Here is a 17,753-nt window from a genome sequence, read left to right as displayed (position 1 = left end):
GTAATCTAAGAAGTTGTAAAGAATAACTTTAGCAGCGATGATTAATTAATTGTTTAATAGTCGATTGAAAATTGATCGCGGTCCGAGATTCAGTTTCTCATTTCGGTAGCGGAAGAAGAAAATAAGAGAGCGAGAGTGGAGAGGAAACAGAAAAGCGATTCTTGCCGGTTTGAGGCAGAGAGCAGTGTTCCCACGACGATCACGAGGAACACGCGCCGAAGACACGGAAAATAATATTACGGCATGCTGGATAATCAATATAGCTAGCTGTTATTTCTTGTATAGTGACAGGAGAAGCACAGGATAGCGTTACGACAGTTGGTATTACCATTTTCATTGGTCCTACTGGATGCGCAGATACAACTTTGTCTCGCCTTCTCTGATCTGGTATTAGAGACGATAGTTTGTGTCAGCTTCGATCGCTATGGTTCTGAGCTCTCTTGAGCTCCATCACAGTGGACACCTGCTCTCAACGTCTTCTTAAATTTTTGTATTTTCATCTTCGAAATTGCAAATTTATGTACAAGCTTGATGTACACGTGTTCTATTCAAATTTCAACCATCTTTGTAGAGCAAATCGCTGATATGTGATGTCTCGTGTGAAGGAGCTCGCATTTTTCATCGACGCCAACCGAGATTCAATTGATTAAAACGCACATTTTCGAGCTTGTAAACCCTTTGTTCGACGATTTCCCAAACAAGTACTAGTACCCAGATAGCATAACGTCTTTAAGACATCTGTTTGACGTCTATGAGAGTTCAGGAGACGTCTGTTTGACGTCTATAAGACGTTTAGGAGACGTTCGTATGACATTTGGGAGGCCTTTAAGACGTCCTCTAAGAAGTCGTAAAGAATATATTTATCAGAAGAGCGCACGTCGAATTTAAATACAAAGTGTAATAAAAATAACAATTGCAATTACAATCACAATGAGAATAATAAAAATAAAAATTACAATTACAATTAAAATCACAATAAAAATTGATGTTAAAATTGAAGAGTTGAAATTGAAGTTGAATCTGTAGTCGAAATTGGAATTGAAATTGAGGTTGAATCTGTAGTTGAAATTGAAGTTGGAATTGGAATTGAAATTGAAGCGAGTCTGTAGTTGAAATTGGAATTGAAGTTTAGGTTGAATCTGTAGTTAAAACCGAAGTTGTAATTGAAGTTGAAGAGTCGATATTGGAATTGAAATTGAAGTGAGTCTGTAGTTGAAATTGGAATTGAAGTTTAGGTTGAATCTGTAGTTAAAACCGAAGTTGTAATTGAAGTTGAAGAGTCGATATTGAAATTGAAAAATTAATATTGAAGTTGAAAAATTGAAATTGAAAAATTGAAGTTGGTATAGAAGAGTTGAAATTGAAGTTGAAGAGTTGTAATTGCATTTGAAATTGAAATTAAAATTGAAGAGTTGAAATTGAAGTTGAAATTGGAATTGAAATTGAAGTGAGTCTGTAGTTGAAATTGGAATTGAAGTTTAGGTTGAATCTGTAGTTAAAACCGAAGTTGAAATTGAAATTGAAGTCGAAATAGAAGAATTGAAATGGAATCTGTAGTTGAAATTAAAGTTTAAATTGGAATTGAAATTGGAATTGAAATTTAAGTTGAAATTAAAGTAGTAATTGCATTTGAAATTGAAATTAAAATTGAAGAGTTGAAATTGAAGTTGAAATTGGAATTGAAATTGAAGTGAGTCTGTAGTTGAAATTGGAATTGAAATTTAAGTTGAAATTAAAGTTGTAATTGCATTTGAAATTGAAATTAAAATTGAAGAGTTGAAATTGAAATTAAAATTGAAGAGTTGAAATTGAAGTTGAAATTGGAATTGATATTGAAGCAGAAACACTAACTCGAACAAATAATACCAATGCTAGTACTGCTAGATCGTTTAATACATAAAAACCACACAGTTATGGTCTCAAAGACGTCTTTTTAGTATGTAACACTTTCAGACCTAAAATATACGTAAAATGGACGTCCTTAAGACGTCGTGTGCTATCTGGGACACAATTCTTCCACATGTCGAACTTCATTTTTTACCTCTATCAATTCATAAAATTAATGCGGAATGTTTTGACCAATACACAAAAACATTTTCTGTCCATCATGAGAACGAATTTGCAAAACTGTCAATTTAATACGAGCACCCATAATGACGAAATAAATCGTACAACGAAGCATCTATCAAGGCTCGTTCTTACTTTGCGTTTGGAAAGGATCTTGGTCGGTTGATCATTAAGGCAGCTGAGCCTGTCCAAGTGGTATCACCCATCGTTTTCATTTCAGGTATCCTACGAAAGCACCGCGTGTGCGTGTAGGTATGCGTGGCGCGTGTCGTATGGTGTGTCCTCTTTCGTTTCGATTTCATTTAGCAACGAAAGTCGAAGAAGTGTGTTCTCTAACATTCCCGGAAGCCGGATTCCCTTGTTACCGAGCGGTAAAATGTTCGGGCAGCTTCTTTCGAGCAACTCGAAGGAAAAGAAAGAGACATCTCTCTCGCGAAGACAAAGATCGAAACCGAGACAAGGATCCTCGAGAAAGAGATCCTCGGAGGACTGCTGCCGCCCGCACAGAATGTAGAAACAAAAAAACGGAAACAAAAGTACATCAATCGGGAGGCTGGTTAAGTAAACGCGTCGAAGATCGAGATTCGAGGGGGGTTGGGGGGCGGGGTGGCTGATGTAAAAATGATGTAATCGGTCACGCAGAATGTTTTATGGCCACATACACATGAAACTGACATGATTGAACGTTTAGATAAAATAAGAGAGAAAGAGAGAATGACTAGTTTTATATATATATATATAGATATCTTACCTCTGGTGTGGTTCACACAGTGAAACTTTAATCCATTCGGTGAGAGGGTTAAATGAGCGAATTTGATCTCAGGAATTGTGGGGGGGGGGGGCGTATATCGGGATTACGATTTGCAAAAAATGTGGAGGACAACATAGAAAACCAGGCAATCGTAGTCTTACCTCGAGAGGTCCATCGTATATTAGTCCTCGTGGAAACAGACGAAATAAAAAAAAAGACAACGGGGGTTTTTGGGAAACGGTGGACCAATGAATCGCAAAGGGGATAGAACAGTCAACATTAATTGTGAGCATGAAAGTCGATGAGGGTTTTCGATGATAATGTGGGCCGGTCGGGGCTCGCGACTTCTAGAGATCCGTCGAGACAGAGATGAGACGATACGATTCCTCGAGCAGGGAATTCGTTGAGAGAACAACCGTTGGGGTGGGCCAATGGCGATGGCCGTGATGGATGTTGTCAGTGAGAGACGGTTCTAGGAGGTGATTCTTCTTAAATGACTAACCTAATCAATCGTATTCATCAGTAGCCGACCCCAGTTCAGCTATTAAGACCTTTTGTACGTTCGAGTTCGGACAATCTTTTATCAAATAAGATAATGTTATTTTGAGTCCTTTGGAATTTAAATATACAGTCAGTTACACGAGTCTGCGTCTGCGTCTAACCTAATCTAACCCAGGCATGGCCAGAACTAGCACGCGAGGAGGCATCCTCAAGGAATATCCGCGGAATAGCCCCACTTCTCCCGGCCGCGCGCTAGTTCTGGCCATGCCTAACCGGTCCACAGTCGAGCAGATGTCTACCACATCTATCGAGACGGTCCAGTACTTCTCCAAGTGAAAGAACCACCAGTCCAGAGACCGTTGCTGCAAGATCCATCAGCGGCTACCTAGCCTCCTGATCCCAAAGGACCGTCCGTTCAGGTCAAAGCGCCAGGGGTGTCCGACACAGGGTGGTTTCATGGGGGATGGAGTATACGGGGGGGGGGGGGTGGTACTTTTTTTGAGGAGGCGTCAATACGACGATCTTACCTCCAGAAGCTCCTGACTTTGCGTCTGAGTCTGGGCCTGCTGGGTATTGTCCATGCTGGCGTTGGTGGTGGTGGTGCCTGTGGACGCGGTGCTGGACGTTGGCGTGTTGGGCTGCGTGGTCGGTTGCGACTGCGTCAACGGCAACGAGTTGGACGACACGGCGTTGGTCGAGGTGTTCGTCAAGTTTATGGTCGGTGGCGGCTGGGGTGGCGGTGCCACCTGGACCGTTGGCTGTGGCAGCGGAGGTGGCGGGGGCGGGGGTGGCACCACGACCGCGGGTAACGGTGTCGTGGTGCTGGCTGTGATGATGTTCGCGTTGCCGAGTACCGGCAACGAGGTCACCAAGCTCGAGGAGGCCGACGAGGCCAGGCTCGAACCTGAAGACAGGCCGCCGCCGCCCGGCGCGATCGGCTTCTTCCCGTCCTCCGGATCGGTGTGTTGCATCATGTCGCGGTTCCTCCAGCTCTCCGCGATGCTCTCCCGATTCTTCCAGATCGTGGCCACCGTGCTGCTAGCCAGACCCAGCTCGCGCGCCACGTCGCTCTTGCTCTTGCCGCGTTCGATCTCTTGGATGATCTTCATTTTCTGCTTGATCGTGAATGCGAGCCGCTTTCGACCCTGCGTTTGTAGGTTTAGGGATGCCCAATAATCGATCGTGTTAATCGACGCGGTTCGTTCGTTCGTTCGTTACTGGGTTTTCGGTTCGTGTGTCGAGAGAGAGAGAGAGAGAGAGAGAGAGAGAAAGAGAAAAAGAGAAGGTGTGGTGGTAGTAGCCGTCTCGTCGCGTGCCAGTGTTACCACCCGACGCTCTCTAACAAGCGACGCACTCTGACAGAGAGGACGCGCGACCCTCGTTTAGAGCTCGGGTTTGGTTGTGGCGGGTTGCGATCGTGGTGGTGATAATAGTGGTGGTCGGAGGTGGTGGTGGTAGTGGTTGTGGTGGTGGTTAGGTTCGTGGTGGGGTCTCTCTATGAAGAGGATGGACCTTTTTCGAGCTTCGATGGCAACTGGAAGTCGCGATGCAAGAGACGAAGGAGATGCATGATCGCGAGGAGACTGTCTGCGACGGCTTTCACGATTTTTATTACCGAAGTGCTTTGTATTCTTGATGCAGCCTACTAGCTAGCAAGTCAGAACGTTGTTCTATTATAATTTCAGTCCCGAGGAACGATTTTGCGTTGTCTGTCTCTGGGTGGCCAACACATTTGGCCATTCAGGATCCAATTAGTTTGGGACCGGCCAGGTCCGATGCTTTCTGATGCCGGGGGCCCTATCCTTAAGCATTGGTGCACTGGCCGTGCCGGACCTGGCCGGTCCCAAACTAACTAGACCCTTAGTCAACGAAATAATTGCGGATGGCTTCTTTCTCTGAACCTATACACCGCACCCAGCGTCACATGTTTACAATTCTAACGGAGAACTGTCTAATCGCACAAGCCAATCGAAACAGCTTCGACACGATCCTGAATCCTCTTGATCTCTCGAAGCGACGATTCCGATCGCAGCGTTTGCTCACAGAAAGCGGACAAGGGATCGATTAGGATCGATTATATCAGTGGTAATGGGCATCCCTACGGTGTCTCGTCCCACAGACAGTAAACCCACTATCTCTATCTACATATCCACTTTCCCCTGTCGATGTTCTTCTCTCTAACGTCTGGTTCTACGCGGTCTGTGTTGCGTGTATGTTTTCGGGGGTTGGTTATGGTGGTTAGGGGTTTTATTACGGGGCACACGTGTGATGGGCAGTGCGTGTGTGAGAGAAAAAGAGAGAAGGTGGATGCAAGTGATTGCGGATGGACGAGGTAGCGGAATGAATGAGAGAGCGAATGAGTGACAGTGATTGAAGAGAGGGCTTTTTTTGGTGGAGCAGCTTTTTGGTGTGTCTCGCTCGAGAAAGGGATCCCGATCGGGATACTTTGGACAACTATCACAGTGGAGGGACTATCAAAAAACGTTTCTACACTCGCGCATCTACTTCGCCGGGGGCTCGACCTTGCCGGAACACGATTCTCGCCTCTTTTCTCTTGGCACATACTCGAGAAAAGATTCTAGAGATCAGGCTCGACCCGCGGCCACTCGAGAACGTTCCCGCGACCAAGGCGGACCGTGCACTCCGATCAGAATACGATCTCTTTCACTGGATTTTTATATATTTAGTGATCGATTGTTGGAACGTGAGCTGTCCGGAAGCAATTTGGAAAACTCGGAGCGCAAGAACGAAGAGCATGTTCTGATCGGTGGTCGCCTTCGCCTTCGTCTATGAGATTCAACTAGGAGGATATGCCACGGCAAAACCGAGTACTCTGAGACTGGTCTACAGCGCACATAAAAAGCGTCGGGAGCTAGGCATCGAGTTCACACGACTATGCAGACTCCGAGCAACAAATTTCGAGTCTCTTTTACAGCGGAACGCTGGCTCCCTCGAGAAGATCAAGGCTTCGTCCAAAATCAATCCTCGAAACCGACGATTCCCCGCAAAACGCTCTCGATTTTCCACGAGAGACAAATTCCGCGTCCCAGCCTCGATCTTCTCGACGAGCATTCCGTCTTCTCTCCCCGTTTCTCGATCAGAACCGATCGCGGCGATCGATCGGCCCGAGAAACCGAACAAATCGGCCGGGTCCTCGCGCTCGGCCATGTCAAGTTCCCGACGAGTGGAGGACCCGGAAGCACGAGATGCAGCCACAAACGATCTCCGTTCAACGACTAAAAGACGTTCGACTCATTGGGGGGGGTGTCAACGAAACAAAAGTCAAAGAACTAACGGTGTGTCGGAAAGAAACAAAAATCAATAGAGAAACCAAAAGAGAGGGGGGCTGGACTAAGGGGGGTGTTGTCAGTCGGAGAAAGAGACTTTGGGAGGACATGCTGGGTTCTCCTGTCACTATTGCTAGCGATTGTTGGTCGACTATATGGGTCTTGGGTGGTCTTCGTGTGTCCTGGGACGTTTTCTTGGTTGGTTTTTGACGGATCGTAATTAGGGTACTGGGGTTAATATATATATATAATCATGTATATATATACACATACATTTTGCTACTTCTCCAGTGGATTGTTCTTGCAACCGGAAACTTTTGTAAAACATCGCAGAATTATATAGAAATGTATATGTATGCGACAGCACGTACGTATATGTATGTATATATACGTAAAAAATAGAGATATAGATGGAACAGTATATAAGAATAATAAATAATATATATATATATATGTATGTATAATATAAAATACGACACACACAGAGAGCATGCGACACGCACGACAGGTGGACAAAATACAAAAAACGTAGTAGGTATCCCAAATAGAGTAAGAGAACAGATTCCTTGTGATAAACGGAACAACGAGAATCGAGACAAAAACGAGTGAAAAAGGAAGACACGATATATTCGTGTGAGAGAGCATCAACTTACCTCGAGCAGCTGCTGATTTCGAATCTCCCGCTCTCGTCGCACCGCCTCCTGGCGCTCCGACTTCTCCTGCTCCTTGATCAACCTGCGACAGCCGTTAAAACTGATTCGATTACGTGCCCGTTGACTGCAACAACGAATGGCGATCAAGACATTGTACAGCAGTTAGTGTTCCTTCTCGAGAATTTCTCGATTTGATTGAAAATAGCAAAAATCGTAAGAATCTGCGATTTAAATGAATCGCAAACCGTAAATTCACAAGATCTTTACATCTTACAATGCCCATACCTTTTTTATCCGTTAGCCAATTTCAATGAAACTTTGTACATATATATAAAACTTGTGTTAAAAACGGCGCGTCTTAAAGACGTCTATAAGACGTCTAGAAGACGTCTACAAGACGTTCAGAAGACGTCTATGAGACGTTCAGGAGACGTTTCTCGAGAAATGAAAAATGTTGAGAAATCAGGAACACTAACAGCAGTCGAAGAGGTGTTCAAGGTTTTCGTACAGACCTAGCTTGCTCCTTGTGCCGCTGTGCCTCCTCCTTCGCCAGCTTTTTCGCGTACGCGAGCTTCTCCCTTTCGTACTGATTGTTCGACCGCACGTCCCTGAAGCCGCCGGCCGCTCTAAGCTCCTCCAACCTCCTGGCCACTTCCTGGGCGCCTAACCTAACGAATTCCGCCTCTGCAAGTCCCATGGTTGGTTGCAGGAACTCGCCCACCAGTGGACGGGACGAGAAAGAGAAGTTCGCCGTAGTCAACTCGGCAGGATTCTGCTGCTCCAGGAACTAAAAACAACCAGTCCATGATTAGGCCATTGAAACAAAGCAAATTCATTTGAACGGTCCTTTCTGATCGAGACTGGACATCGAAACTCTAATTAGTCTAGTAATTGCAGAAGAAAGAGATCTCTGCTAGCTCTACTAGCTTTATTGAACAACGCTAGCTTTATTGAACAATGATTCAGACACTTATTTGCTCCCGGAAGATGGAACACCATTTAATTTCCCAATCTCTCGGTTTGTTTTCGTTCCACAAGAGCGAAGTTGTGGCTAAGAAAATTTGTCAATCTCCCATTCGAGGGGATCGAGCAGATTAAAACGGTCCAGTCTCGATCGTAATTGAAATCAAGATCTCCCACGGAAGGACGTGACCTACCTTAGCCAGGTCTGGACTGCTCCTGAACGTCTTTCCGCAAGGGCTGTAGTAAGACACGTCGCCCTTTATCACCCCCGACTTCCCTAATCCCTTAATCACTGTCTCCCGTTTCCAGCCACGTTCCAGGGGCACCTGAAGATCCCTCTCGCTGGGCTTCACCTTTCTTCTCTTCGCGTTGGAGACGCCGTCCGTGTTGTCGTCGTCGGTGTCCGTCACCACGTCGGTGTTGCTGCCGCTCTCGCTGGTCACGTCCATGTTGCTCTCTTCGCCGGACACCTCCAGCAGCTTGTTCTTCATCTTCTCCTGCAAAGACCGCTATATAGGGAGCAGGGTTTTAGTGCGGAAATCATAAGAGAAAAAACAAATCGGCCCTGGCTGGTCGGCGAGACAAATCTTCTTCGTCAGTGATAAATCAATTCAAAATTGAAACCCCCCGAGAAACTCAACTCGTTCGAAATGAAACGAAATGGACAAAAGATAAATCAAAGACAGGGTAGTCGAACTGAACGTGTATAACGAGGATTGAAATAATTGGGCTCATTATCTGTGCTGGGACGGTCGTCCAAGTTGCAAAAGAAGCTTCACCGCAATCTTAGAGCGTCGAACTGGTCGAATACCTCACCTCACCTAACCTAAACACACCCAGCACAGATCAATGTACGCCAGAATACTCATCTACCTGGTTCTTATCGTCGCCCTGGCCAGTCGCAGTGGCGTGTAGTTGAGCAGCGAGGATGTTGGACCTCAACAACGAGACCTGATGTGACAGTGGCACGCTGGGGTCCAAAGTCGGTGTCGGTTTGATGCCCAGGGCCCTGCTCTGAGCCAGTAGCGAGGCGACGGTGTTCTTCTTCGGCTTGGAGACACCGCGGCCCAAATTCCTCGGCCGGCCATCTTTGTGATGTGTCGTGCTGGCGCTCTCGCTTTCCTCGCTTCCGCTGCTAGGTCGTTGCGGGGAATCCGCTGCGGCGAAAAGCTGCGCCAAAGAAGGGCTAGGCGACGCCGGCACCGGAACCGAGTTCTGGGGCACCCTTCGTGGTTTCGGGCCCGGCTTTCGCCTCGCTGCGGGGCGCGAATCAAATTTTTCTATTTGAAAGGGGACTGAATGGGGTAGAGCAACGATACAGTTTTTCTTCAGATCTGTCAGCTTGGCGAATCTAACCGCGAAATCGTGTTTGGATTGGAGGTGGGCTCGGGATGGAGGCTGAAGGAGGTCGAAAGCGAAGCCGGGTCTACCTTTGATCAGACGATGATTAACAGCGATTAAGAATGAGAAATTGGTTCGAAGAACTCTTTAGGTTTCGTTAGGTTAGTAAAGAAATGCTTGGTCTTGCCCCCCATAGACATCTTCGGAGCGATGGAGATCAGGAAATAATACGGTGCCGCAAAATTGTCCTTGACCATCAATTTCACGGTCTTTGTTTTGATTGCGTTGTAACATTCGATCTTTAAGTTCAAGGTTAAGGACAAATGTGCGGCAGCTTTTGCGAGGATATAGACTACGTCTATGGCAGCCAAGACCAATCCTTTCTTTACTAACCTAATCTAAGCTAACCTAATATGCCTGTATTTTGCCTGTGCCAGGCAAAACAGCGATCGCGAGTTCTTTTGATCTACCCCGGCAAATAAAGCGGCTTTGTCCGTGTTCGCTCGCGTTCGGTGCGTGCAGAGAGCCCCAGCTTCAACAGTTCTACCCGGGTTGTTACGTGTGTTTACGACGTTCAGTTGTTAGTACGGTTGGTTCCGGTGAACGGTTAGTCCGAGTGCGGCACGATTGTTATACTCACATGTTCGATCGGAGGCGAGCAGGGATTGGCTCAAATTGCTGAGCTGACTGAGCGGTTGGCTGCCGGAGATCGGCGAGCTACTGCTCGTCGTCGCCGGCTTCAGGGACAGATTCAGAGGCGCGTCCGAATCGTTCGAGCTGTTTGCGTTGGTCGTCGTGTACGGCGTGGGCGCCGGTAAAACCGACCCGTTCGTCGAGTGTGCCGGCAGTTTGATCACCTCCACGCGATCCACCGGTTCCCTGTAGTCGTTCGACTCGGTCTGAAACAACAACGATCGAGGATCTTAGATCGATCTGCTGTGGGAACCTGTCCGTGCATTCTTCGAGGTTCAAAGTTGCTCGAGAAATTGTGGAGTTAAAAACTTGAAGAGACACAGACTACTTCAGACTACAGGCTAATCTTCAATGACTACTAGGTATTCGTAAAGACACCAGATACTGAAGGGAAGCAATTGGACCCTATCAGACAAGAATGACGTCAGTGACTGCGGTCAAAGTTGGCAAAAAAACCCTGACGAGACTAGCTGAAGAAGCACCAGGTGAAAATTTATTCAAAGTCCAGAGCCGCGTCACGGTCGGATTAACATAGAAGTGTGGCAATTACCGTAGCACGATTGTACTTTCTCGGCTCCATCATCAGCGACGTCGTTGTCGTGTTCGTCTGATGAGCAGTGAGAGCTGGCACCGGCGGCGGGTGCACGCTCACGCTCGGCGTGTCCAAGGATATAGTCTTCTTCCTGCCGCGGTTCGTTGTGCCAGGAACCTTTGGACCGACTATGCTCGACGTGTACTTGATGATCTCCGTGTCGGGAGGCAGCCGCACACCTCCCAATATATTGCTAGGATCGCTGGATAAAACGCAATTCGATTAGACAAGTCAATCCTGCAAAGTTTAACCTTCGAACGATCTCTAACTTTAGAACATGACTCAAAATCCTCGATCCTTTGAGCGTTGCGTCGGAGGATATGAAGATTTTTGCTTCTCTATTTGCCGGTTGGGTCATTCCACACGAAGACGGACACTTTTTCGAGTGAAATGACAGATTTTGTTCAAATTTAAATATGCTGTAGTCTTTAGTGACCTATGAAGGAATCTCAAAGGATTTTTCGATATCTTAAAAATTGTCGATTTTACAGACGTGTAAAAAGACGCGTCACTCTTTTTTCAAAAGTTCTGCCTTTCTCCTATAAATTATTATGTGTCTGGTATGCAATCCCGTAGATTTGTACCCGGAGAACCTGCAGATCGAAGTTTCGATCCTGTAGGATGAATGGTTCAAGAGTTATGCCTGTTTAAAATTGAGCTTTTTCAGTGTTTTTGACAGGCAAGGGCGCCGCCATATTGATATGTATTACGCACCGCTTACCGAGCAGAATGATTAGTTAGTTGGTTGGTGATTAGGCCGGGGGGGGGTGGGAGCAAAGACTAAACCAATATCACGGCGCCCTTACCTGTCAAAAACACTGAAAAAGCTCAACTTTAAGCAACCATAACTCCTGAACCATTGATCCTAGAGGATCGAAACTTCGACCTACAGGTTCCCCAGGTACAAATCTATTGGATTACGTACCAAATATACAATAATTTATAGAAGAAAGGTAAAAATTTGGAGTCCGGTACACTTTTCGGGTGGAATGACCCAGTTAGAACCTGATGCACATTATATTTTCGTACATCCACTGCAATGGATTTTTCCAAGAAATAACATGTTCCAAAACAACAACCGAATAAATTGCTCACGCACAAAGGATCTGCGCCGACCGAACGACAGTCGCTTTCGTGTGCAATTTTTTTCAATATGAAATCCGCGACGCGAGCAACCGGTCGAAAGACAAATTGTTTAAAGCTGGGCCAACGTTAAGGGCCATCGAACAATCGTAACAACGAAATTACATGGTCACGAGCGTCGCATGAAAGTTAAATGACCGTTGTCGCGCGGGTGGTGGTCCGCGAAGGGGCGGCCGGATAATACAGAATTTACTACTACGGGGTTGGTGGGTGTACGGTAGAAATTGTTGCGAGAGAAAAATCGATCGAGCAGCGACAGCATCTCTTTCGTTTTATTCGCGGTCTGCCGTTCGTTCGTGTTATTTTTTTTTTGTTTTCTCCCCCCTTTCCTCGGCCCGGCTTCTCTCTTGTACTCTATCACACAGTGTTGGGCAATATTTAAATAAATAATTATGTCAATATACATTTATATAACAAGTTATTTGATATTTGGATATTCAAATAAAAAGCAAAGATAATTAATTATTACATGAGCAAATCTATATAAATTATTTAAAATAATGAAGTTGATTGCTATTTACAAATACGATTTCAGTTATTATTTGTACTGACAAATCAATGTATAAATTGTATTTTTATTAATTAATAACACTAAATTGGTATTTATTATTGATAATCATTAAACAAATTTTCTTTCCAATTGTTCTCAGCAACGATATTAATATTAATGTATCGTCTAATGTGTCGTCCAGAATCGAACAATCTTTCGGACAGTATGTTTGAAGAAAGAGTAGTTTTTAAGGCAAAATTTGTGCCTTCCTCCTATAGTTTATGATGTATTTGGTATGTAATCCAGTAGATTTGTACCCGGAGAACCTGCAGATCGAAGTTTCAACCCTGTAGGATCAATGGTTCAGGAGTTATACTTGCTTAAAGTTGAGCAATTTTCAGTGTTTTTGACAGTTAAGGGCGCCGCCATATTGGTTTGTAGTGACGATTGCGCGCCTCTTACCGTGCTGAACCACTAGATGGCAGCACTGCAAACCAATATGGCGGCGTCCTTATCAGTCAAAAACACTGAAAAATGCTCAACTTTAAGCAAGCATAACTCCTGAACCATTGACCCTACAGGATCGAAACTTCATAATTTATAGAATCGTAATTTATAGGAGAAAGGTACAAATTTTGAGCCCGGTAAAATAAATTTTACCCCAAATATGGACTACAAAATACGAACTCGCTTACGAATTTTTATCTCGGGAACCGTTTGTCCGATCGAGCTACATTTTTTTTCCTTTTATTCGGAAAGCACTAGGCTATTACAAAATAATTTTTTCAACCTCGAAAATCAACTTTATAATGTTGAAAAATTAAAACAAATTCTTTTTTACGTTTTTTTCGACGAGGAGCCGGAGTGATTTAAATTTTGAAAAAAATATGGTTATATTCCTTGAAGTTTTTCCCCTTTAATTACAATCACACGTTTGTTTATCATTTATTATTTATATAAAAATTTGCCCAACTCTGTACTCTGTGCACTACGCGTTGTTAACGATCTCTCTCACCTGCCCTCTTTCGCTGAGCTGCGGGGTGGTATCGGGGCGAGCATGGAAAAATAATTAATGGGTAAAGGTGAGTGCGCCGCGCCGCGCGGACGCGGCGTCGTCATCGTCGTCAGTTAAAAAAATAATGGGATAGAGAAAGCATCGATTTAACGAGCGAGCAACGCTGCTGCACCTACCTGACGACGTTCGTTTGCGAATTTGGCGTGCTGCTGGCCGAGGTATTGTGATGAGAGGACGTGACCGGTGCCTGAGTCGAGACCGGCAAACTGCTGCTCGTCATGCTTGGCGTCGTTGAGCTGCTGCTGCTGCTGTTCGCCGGCGTCTTGTGACTCTTGCTTGACTTAGCTGCGCGGCCCCGGAAAAACAGAACACGCTATTCTAAATCGCTGCTCAAACAGTTACTCCTCCTCTTTCGCCGCTCGAGACCGCCTAAGTTTAACCCTAGCATTCACAAGTTCTGCATGGACAACTATCGCGTACCAACATTATTCTTTTATGACTGTGTCCACCGCAGCGACCGCGCCGAGAGTTCAAACGAAAGCCGAACGTAGAGAAGGACAGAATGTAATAGGATCGCAATGTAACACCAATACTTAATCTTGTTTATTTATAATTATTTTTTTATGGGACTTTCACCAACTTATTCCTGGCATTTTTCTGATTAAAATAAGACCAAACACGATATAATTTCAACTGTATTTAGCGATTCTATCGACGATGAAAGACGATGAAAGCCCGTGCGTCATCACAATGTAACACCAATACTTAATCTTGTTTATTTATAATTATTTTTTTATGGGACTTTCACCAACTTATTCCTGGCATTTTTCTGAATAAAATAAGACCAAACACGATATAATTTCAACTGTATTTAGCGATTCTATCGACGATGAAAGACGATGAAAGCCCGTGCGTCATCACAATGTAACACCAATATTTAATCTTCTTTATTTCTGAGTGTTTTTTTACGGGACTTTCGCCAACTTATTCCTGGCATTTTTCTGATTAAAATAAGACCAAACACGATATAATTTCAAGTAATTAATATTTTCACTGTTTTAAATTACATGCGCCCATTTTCGTCATGAATGCATAAAATCCGCAGTCTATTGATTGCAAACGAATAAAATTTTATTTCACCTAGATTTCAGAACTTTTATTTAGAAAATAGTACTTGGGAATAAGGGGAGGTGGGATGTTAAAGCAAGAGTGTGTAATTTGTGAAAAAGATAATAGAGTCTGTTAAAATCGTAAGTAGATAGTCAGAATAATTTAGTGGCGAGCAGCAGACGGATATAAAAGTGTCGACAAAAGACAGATGATTTTACAAGAGCCGTTACATAGTTGTACGACCGGTAGTTGTCAGCGTGAGTTTAATTTATAGTCAGGGTCGGGGGGGACTGCTAACATGATTACAGAGGACGGTGAACACTGTCTTCTCAACTTTATCCCACTGACTGACTATTGGAGGGACTGAAATATTACTGCCAGCCTGGAATTTAACCCCTGGATGCACCGGAGAAGTGCCGATGCAATTACTAGAGAGGAGGCTGTATTCCGACACGACTGCTTCGAATACGACAACGCTAGAATTTCAATGTATTGTAATATGATCGCGCAACAGTGAGGAGACTATCATTGGGCTCGGAACGAAATTCTTGAAAAAGACATTTCGGAGTATGAAAATTGAATATTTATAACGCTACTCTTGCGACGGGTCGTTTGTTGGCCTTATTGCAGAGGTTAAAGAGGAAGCAAAATAAAGATTGTGAGTATTATTGGGTTGGCAAGAAAGAAATAAAAGCCAATTTTTCGGGTAAACTTTACTTTATCAGATTCAAAAATTAGTACGTTTCTGCTACGAATTATGATGTATTTGGTATGTAATCCAGTAGAGTTGGACCCGGAGAATCTGCAGGTCGAAGTTTCGACTCTCTAGTATCAATAGTTGAGAAGATATGGTCGTTTAAAGTTGAGCAATTTTCAGTGTTTTTGACAGGCAAGAGCGCCGCCATATTGGATTATGGTGACGGCCGCGAGTCGCTTACCTTGCCGCGTCCCTCGACCTAATCGTAACCAACTCAGTAAGCGGCGTGCGACCATCACTATAAACCAATATGGCGGCGCCCTTACCTGTCAAAAACACTGAAAATCGCTCAACTTTAAGCAACCATAACTCCTGAACCATTGATCCTAGAGGTTCGAAACTTCGATCTGCAGATACGCCGGGTACAAATCTACTGGATTACATACCAAACACATCATAATTCGTAGCAGAAAGGCAGAAATTTTGTGTCCGATAAAGTAAAGAGCAGCCAATCTTTCTATCCAAGCAATAAACTTTAATCAGTAAAATATTTTCTATTTTGTTCGATGATCTCTGTTGCCATCTTTCTGGTAGCTTTATAATTCCGCGCTCATAAAACTTGAAAATTTTCCCAAAATTGGCTTTTATTTCACCTTAAAATATCGAATAATGCAAATGATGCGTGAACTTTTGAGGGCGATAGCGGCCTAGATTGACCTATTATCTAGCGCTTTTGACTACAAAAAATCTCCATCTTTGCATTATCGAGAAATTAGAAGGCGCATCCCGCACCCTTGCATTCCTGAAAACGCGAGTCTAGCCCCTTAATAAGATGAAATAAACGTTTCGATACTTACACTTACTGGACTTGTGAGACGAAAGGGACGGGGGATTAAGTAGAGAGGCAGGATAGGGTGGCAGGAGGCTCTCAGCACCAGGTGGAAACCCAGGGAGTCCTGCCGCTCCTTGTAACCTCGCGAGGTAGTCGTGTGCCGCCAGGTGTGAGGCCATCGTCCACCATGCTGCGCTTGCTGGATTGATACCTGAACCCAATCATCATCACACGATTACACCACTCGTATCTTGAACCTTCGCCTAACTGACATTTAGAGGGTGTGGCAAGGAATGATACGGGCGATCTCAACGACTTGAAACGATTTTGAGGCAGGCTGTGTAGGAAGATACTTACCCCTTGCCCTACAATAACGTGTCTGACTTGTGATGAACATTCTGAACACAGCTTAATAAAAATATGTGTATACTCCTTTAAACCGAAATAAAATTCTACTTCGGTTTTGTTAATGTATATGTTACGGTAAATGTAATTAACTGGTGATTATGTTTAATTGAATAAAAGAAGAAGTTTACCAACAGCAATAACGAAAATTTAGAAGATGTATTTGATCAACTGGTATAAGTTATATACGCTCCGAAAATTTCATTGAAATTGGTTGATTGGTTCACGAGTTATAATCGATGAAAAATGGTAAAACTTGCCACTTTATGGTACACTGAATATTATCAATTTTAATCGTTTATAACTCGTAAACCAATTAACCAAATTCAATGAAATTTTCGGAGCGTATTTATACAAGTTGATCAAACACATCTTCTAAGGTTTCGTTATTGGCCCAGCTAAAAAAGTGGTAAAAATCAATTTTTACTATTGTTTTCCACAATTTCGACCAAATGCATTTTTCCAACCGATTTTTTAGACGTCACTTACTAAACTAATTCTTCTAGCCTTACAGAGAAACTGAAGCCGTTTGGTTTTTACAACGTTTTTAGCTGGCCCAATAACGAAAATATAAAAAATGTGTTTTGTCAACTGGTATAAATTATATACGCTCCGAAAATTTCATTGAAATTGGTTGATTGGTTCACGAGTTACAATCGATGAAAAATGGTAAAACTTGCCACTTTATGGTACATTGAAAATGATCAATTTTAATCGTTTATAACTCGTAAACCAATTAACCAAATTCAATGAAATTTTCGGAGCGTATTTATAGAAGTTGATCAAACACATCTTGGGGTTTAACTAGTTGACTATGGAAAATGGCGAAGGGGGGTGATTTACCTAAACTGGCGGCTTGACTGGCGGCCACGCTGAGTGTTCCAAGGCTGCTGTGCGAGTATGGTGGCGGCGGTGGTGCAGAGGCCGGCGTGTGGCCCCCAAAACCGGGAGCAGAGCCACCTCGGCCCAGGATGGCGTAAGCCGACGGCAAATGGTGGGCCCCCAACCCATATCCACCGGGCATTCCACCGAAAAGCGACGAAGCTGCGCTGTCGCCCCGCGGCCAATACGCTGCAATCAAAACGAAAACGAACCCATTCCAATTATAATGTTGTAACGATTGGTTTTACACCGAATATATACACTACACACCCGGCTACCCCGCGTGATCTCCACTATCTGTTTCCATAGCAAAGTAGCTATCGATTGCAAT

The 17,753-nt window shown here is 44.2% G+C and overlaps 1 protein-coding gene across 32 annotated transcripts in view; it reads right to left on the bottom strand.

Annotated features, from left to right (window-relative positions):
- Positions 1-17,753, bottom strand: part of LOC143217573 (bromodomain adjacent to zinc finger domain protein 2B) — a 314,941-nt gene that overhangs the window by 26,672 nt on the left and 270,516 nt on the right. For 18 of the 32 annotated variants that reach the window (XM_076442003.1, XM_076442005.1, XM_076442007.1 and 15 more), the window contains 11 exons: positions 17,384-17,611; positions 16,161-16,346; positions 13,673-13,841; positions 13,497-13,514; positions 10,807-11,050; positions 10,204-10,462; positions 9,096-9,517; positions 8,417-8,731; positions 7,772-8,046; positions 7,260-7,359; positions 3,847-4,464 (listed from right to left, as the gene is read on the bottom strand). In XM_076442003.1, the coding sequence (XP_076298118.1) occupies positions 3,847-4,464; positions 7,260-7,359; positions 7,772-8,046; positions 8,417-8,731; positions 9,096-9,517; positions 10,204-10,462; positions 10,807-11,050; positions 13,497-13,514; positions 13,673-13,841; positions 16,161-16,346; positions 17,384-17,611 (2,834 nt within the window). The remainder of the gene's footprint in view (positions 1-3,846; positions 4,465-7,259; positions 7,360-7,771; positions 8,047-8,416; positions 8,732-9,095; positions 9,518-10,203; positions 10,463-10,806; positions 11,051-13,496; positions 13,515-13,672; positions 13,842-16,160; positions 16,347-17,383; positions 17,612-17,753) is intronic. The other 14 variants (XM_076442008.1, XM_076442017.1, XM_076442011.1 and 11 more) reach the window with 8 other exon arrangements.

This window comes from Lasioglossum baleicum, chromosome 17 (assembly GCF_051020765.1).
Source record: "Lasioglossum baleicum chromosome 17, iyLasBale1, whole genome shotgun sequence".
Lineage (NCBI taxonomy): Eukaryota > Metazoa > Arthropoda > Insecta > Hymenoptera > Halictidae > Lasioglossum > Lasioglossum baleicum.
The sequence above is the reverse complement of the archived record's forward strand: the minus strand, read 5'-3'. Positions and strand labels throughout refer to the sequence as shown.